Source organism: Crinia signifera, chromosome 6 (assembly GCF_055691185.1).
Source record: "Crinia signifera chromosome 6, ASM5569118v1, whole genome shotgun sequence".
Classification (NCBI taxonomy): Eukaryota; Metazoa; Chordata; class Amphibia; order Anura; family Myobatrachidae; genus Crinia; species Crinia signifera.
The window spans coordinates 125,716,943-125,722,942 of NC_139222.1; the positions used below are offsets into that span (position 1 = coordinate 125,716,943).

At 39.4% G+C, this 6,000-nt stretch overlaps 1 protein-coding gene across 1 annotated transcript in view; it reads right to left on the reverse strand.

The window, feature by feature from the left end:
• The window catches only part of RIMS4 (regulating synaptic membrane exocytosis 4), a 163,311-nt gene extending 158,775 nt beyond the window's left edge, over positions 1–4,536 (reverse strand). Inside the window, exon 1 of the mRNA XM_083147044.1 lies at positions 4,059–4,536. Within this exon, the coding sequence (XP_083003170.1) occupies positions 4,059–4,161 (103 nt within the window). The 5' untranslated portion in view covers positions 4,162–4,536. The remainder of the gene's footprint in view (positions 1–4,058) is intronic.
• Positions 4,537–6,000: the final 1,464 nt, after the last annotated feature.

A 6,000-nucleotide genomic window follows, 5' to 3' on the forward strand; every position in this document is an offset into this window, starting at 1 on the left:
CTGAAAGGGATATAAGTAAATCAAAAATACTGGGCAAAACATGCTGCACTATGGGGGTTATTCTAGTTCATTCTTTCTGACAAAATCCTTCTTAGATGGACAAAACCATGTGCACTGCGGGTGGGGCAGATGTAACTTGTGCAGAGAGAATTAGATTTGGGTGGGGTTTTTCTTTAAAGTGAGATCTATATTGCAGTGTAAAATCATGCAGTCAGTATTTTCCCTGCACAGAAACAAAATAAGTCACCCAAATCTAATTCTCTCTGCACATTTTACATCTGCCCCCCCTGCAGTTCACATGGTTTTGTCCATCTAAGAAGAATTTTGTCAGAAAGAATGAACTAGAATAAACCCCTATAAGTGGTATGCTGCCACTGGGTAGACAATGTCTAGGTCGACAGTCACTAAGTGGACAGTCGCTAATGGTAGACACCTTGAAATGGTCGACATACCCAAGTCCGACACTGACAAAAGGTTGACACAAGCTTATGAGTTTTTCACATTTTTTTATCAAAAAAGGTGGTTTTTCATACTTTACTATCCAAGTGGGCATAGAGTGGGAACATATTAGTGTGCAGAGCGCAGCAAGCACATTTTTTAGCAAATGGGCAAAACCATGTTGAACAGCAGGTGTGGCAAATTTGCAGAGAGATTTATATTTGGATGAGGTGTGTTCAAATGTAATTATAAATTGGCGTGTACAAATAAAGCAGCCAGTATTTACCCTGCACAGAAAAAAAAATAACTCACCCAACTCAAACTCACTCTGAACATGTTACATTTGCCCCACCTGCAATGCAAAATTGTTTTGTCCATCTGAGAAAAAATGTGCTTTGCAATCAGGTCTGAATAACCTCTATGTGTTTTTTCTTTTTGCTTTTCTTACAACATAATTCAGGCACGTAGTGCCTATGACCACTTACAATGAATGCAAAAAACAATCATACACTTGCTTTCAATAGTCTAACGTCCCATTGTCAGATTATAGATGGGTGCTATTAGTTGCTGTTCTGTGCACCTACAGTATGTTAATACATAACCAATATTATATACTAATCAGCATCAAATATATTTAAATATGTGAAAAAATATTACCTGCTTGAAAACAATCTGAAATGTCAGGGCATATTAACCCTTTCTAACACTTAGTGCAGAAGGTTGATTGAGTGTATATATTTTTTTTTAATAACAATTGTCAAACACGAAGGCCAAGCCAGAGATATAGTAACAGCAACACAATAGAGATTTGGTGCCATGTTCTAGAAATTCAGTTACAGAGACTTTCTGTACTCAACAGGGAAGCGTTCTCTCTATAAATTACATATGTTCACCCTACAGCTGATACAATTCCACAGCCAATAGCCATTGTGTAGCAATGCCAGTGTGAGGCACTGCTTACTGTGTACTCCCTTATACAGAGACCTTTAAATGTGTGTCCACTTCTTTGCGCAACTCCTTTGGCAAAGTCAGTATGCTATATTGTTTTCTCATACACATGGAATACCTACAGAGAAATGCTATCCATTTCTGTTCGCAATACATTACTAGTACATCATTTAACCACTAGCTATCGGCATTTCCTCTTACACATACAGGCATTGTAATTACTAATTAAAATTGGAACTGGTTTTCCTATAATTAGTGACAGAGGTTAGTCTGCTGGGGCTGTAATGATACAAGATCTGGACCCCTGAGGGCACAACAATTCCCAATGGCTATTTATCCTATATACCAAGTCAGTAACACATAACCAATTCAGTTTCTGATGATAAATAAATGATGAGGTTATGTTAATGATGATTAAGTTGTATACATGTTTTTCTTACAGTACATCCTACATATAAGCCTTTATTTTACATATCTGACATTCTGATACATAAAATTTGGTTAATTATTGATGTGTCCTTTAGGCCTATTACTGATGACACTGACCCTTTCGAAACACTAGCTCCCTATGATACACTTTTTCCACAAAGCTATAAAATTATTACACCACTGCTAATAATAATAAGAACCTATATAGCCAGCACAAAAAATGTGTATGCAAGAACTTGAATTCTTAAATTGATCAGAAAATGTATTCATATATAGATTAAATTATATAAAAAAAAATATGTTAATTAGATTGGAGGCTTGAAACAAATTCTGAGCGCCTTAATGCAAATTTACATTTTGCCAATTGACATATAAGAAATAATTTCTGTGGTTAATGGTTAGCATTGATTATTCAAAAATGATTGCATTGTTTTAAAGGCTTCTTTAAACATTGTATTATATTGTTGCATTTAAATTAGATTAAGGGCTCTTTATGAAATATATATATATTTACATAAACATTCAGAAAGAGTTAACAAACATTGCTTCCATTGAATGTGCACTTTTTTATACATTAAAAGCACACTATGTTCCATATAACAATTCCCATCATGATGTATGTATAATAATTGCAAAAATAATTGTATACCTTCCAACACTTTAACATTCACTTATGTGACAAATGGTCTACTAAGGTTCATGTGTAAAAATGGTCTACTCAGGTTCATACTTTCCAATTTTAATAACCTGGTTTACAGAAGAAAGAGCTAGCGTATAGCAGCCTATGGGCTCCTATATTATGGATCTTTCTGAGATCCCTCTCCATCGACCCCCACTGACTCATATGCACTGGCCTAAGGATATGCATTCGCTGAAGAAGTGCCAATGCCGAACCCTGAAACAGAATGATACTGTATCGCCCTGCTTCCAGCTCTTTGATGGGATTGGCTATGGCAACAGCTCAATGCTGAATTCCAGCTAAAATATACATTTTTGGTTTGTGAGCTTGGGTGAAAATAATTTTTCACATCTGCATTAAATTTATTAACTGCAATAAATATGTCCCTAGGAGAGCCAGAGAAAGGTTAGTAAGCAGGACTACTAGTGTTCAAGGTCCCCGATAGATTTCCCTAGTCTCTATTTAGTACAGAACCCATATGATACTGTATGTACATGGCACATTAGAAATTAGTTCCGATATTGTATATGTTACAGTGTTTCTTCTGTTACTAAATTATCTATTTCAACAGATCTAGCAACAGTGTATCCAGTTTTAAATGATACCTTTATCGCTTATTGATAAATACGGATACTTCCTCTGTACATTGGAAAGTATGCATTTTAGAAAAAGGAAAAAGCACAGGCAGACATTCATTGTAAGAACTGATCCTGCATGTGCTTTGATGTTGGTTGCTCAAACAATAAAGTAAGAAAAAGAACCTGTGCACACATGACTAGCCCTTGCTTTGTGTCGATTTAACTTCAGTGCAATATAATGGAGCATGGGAATGTTCATTAAGTACAACAGCAAAGCCCTGAAATGTCTTGATAAACGCACTGCTATTGTTCTGATAAAGCAAGGGCAGGTATGATTTTAATCAGCATTCATTTTCATCACCAGTGGGTTCAAATGGAACATAATTCTCACATATATAATGTATGAAAAAGAAAACGACCACTGTACAAGACTCCAAAAAAATAACATTTAGCAATAAATCACTTTTGACTCAACTAGTAATGAGGGTGAATGAGTCACTGTGAGCATTGTTAAAACAAAGCGATACAAATTGTAGAAAAAATGAAATTGGAACGATGGGGATGTTCTTGTGTGTTATTTCAAAGGCCAAAGTTTCCCTCCAGCAACAATTAGCACCCATTCCTCCCATTAGATTTGGCACACTAACAGCACTTCAATGGCAATTAATCATATTATCCTCATACTTCCCTAGTAAGCTGGAATCTTCTAACCTAGAACCCAAGATCTGCCTTTTGCTGCCTGTACATATAATCTGTGATTATGTTTGCATTAGAAACTGTAACTCGTCACAACAACTGCTTAATCATGTTATAAACCTGTCTCCTGGAAGGCAATCCAGAGACAGATCACTGCCACTTACAATTGCCATTTTGGTATGGTCCAACCTGGCTGGACCATACCATGATGACAAGGCACACACAACCGCTATGAGAGAAGGGGAACATCTGAATGCAGTGCTATAAAACTAACAATGCCTGCTCCTTACCCCCATCTTCTTCATCGAATGAGTTCATACAGGGGAAGTAGATGGCCAGAGCCTCGAACGATGCGGACAGACTGATCCGGCTCTGTGACCTCTCCATGAACATGCCGCCGGGGGCGCTTCCCGGGTCTGAAGGGGGTTTCGGGAGCTTGGACGCCCCATTTTTCACTCGGAGCACTGCACGAGGCGTCTTGGCTGCCTTGGTGGGTCCCTGGATAAGGAGAAAAGAGCACCGTGACCTCCTGCACCCCAACAAGTGCCCCTGTACACAGCAGTCCTATGGACGCCCCTTGTGGATGGTGCATTTACGGGATCAGTATGTCCAGCCTCTACGGGTACAGATCCCAGGTCCCGGCCACCAGACGAGGCGCAAATAATCCCGTAAATCGGAGCTCTGTGCTGCGCCCCCCTCTCCGCTTTCTCTCCACTTGCACAAGGGATCGCTGGCTGACTCTTCATTCACAGAGAGATGACAGGAGGGGGCTGAATGAAGTCATTATTAGGATGTGTTGTAGCCAATCAGGGCGGGCGGAGGAGAGGGGGAGGCGTGGCCCTGCGCGCGGCAGAACTGAGGATGAGAGCAGCAGCGGCAGCAGCAGATTCACTCGGAGCATCTTTGCACTCGGTGGCTCCGGGTGCAGATGTCTAGTCATGGCTGCTATACACATAAATACAGTACCCCATTACAATGACACTGTACAGTATGTGACATATCTCACTGTCCAGTCTTTCTAATGTGGACCAAAGAACCATGAGTCTTAGGATAGCTACTAATGCGAAGTACAATGCAGCTACTCCGTGCTGTGTCAATGCTGTCCATCTGGTTACCGTGCCATTGCCTTGCTTGGGAAGGGCTCTCTGATTTGTAGCAAAATTGTATTTTTATTATCGATTGTGCAGCAATGTATGTCTTTTCCTAGTGGGTTGTCATTTATGAGCTACTAGACATTTGTAGCAAGTATGTGATGTGTCTATCGCTTTATTAGCAGGGATCACTATTGCAACAAACTAAGGATCCATTCAGCTTTCTGATTTGTCCCGAACACTGGGGCAGATGTATTAAGCCTTAACAAGAGATAAATGAAAGATAAAGAGAGATAAAGGTCCAGCCAATCACCTGCTACCTGCCATGTTACTGGCTGTATTTGAAAAAAGTCAGTAAGGAGCTGATTGGCTGGACGTTTATCTCTCCTTATCACCCTTGCATTTATCTCTTGTTAAGGCTTAATACATCTGCCCCACTGGGCCTTATTCAGATCTGAGCTCAGTACAAATTTGTTTGGAAAATGGGTAAAACCATGTGCACTGCAGGTGGGGCAGATGTAACCTGTGCAAAGAGAGTTAAATTTGGGTGGGATGTGCTGTAACTGAAATCTAAATTGCAGTGTAAAAATAATGCAGCCAGTATTTAACTTGCACAGAAACAAAATAACTCACACAAATCTAACTCTCTCTATACATGTTACATCTGCCCCACCTGCAGTGCACATGGTTTTGCCCATTTTCTGAATAAATTTGTGCTGAGCTCAGATCTGAATAAGGCCCACTGTGCAGAAATGTATTTGTATATTTTGATTCCTTTAGTATGATTATCATATATATTAAAGCTGTAATACAGGATATACTGTCGCATACATATTTCCCACAGTGACGAAGGACGTGCAGCCTACCACTGTTCCCATAAACCTATATTGGATGCTGATGAAGTCCAATTTACCAAGCTCTAATAAGATTCTATGTCTTATTCATTTAGCACCTTCTGGAAAATAATAGATAGAATCTGGTTGCTTTCCCATCTACAATAGAACTCCCATCTAAGTAAATGTACTCCTTAATGTCCTGCGAATTCATCGCATTTGGCAGTTAGTAGCTGGTTGGCTGGTATTGCTCTCCACCTATTTTTCTCTCCCAGGCTTTGTAAATAAACCCCCAAGAGCTCTTCAAG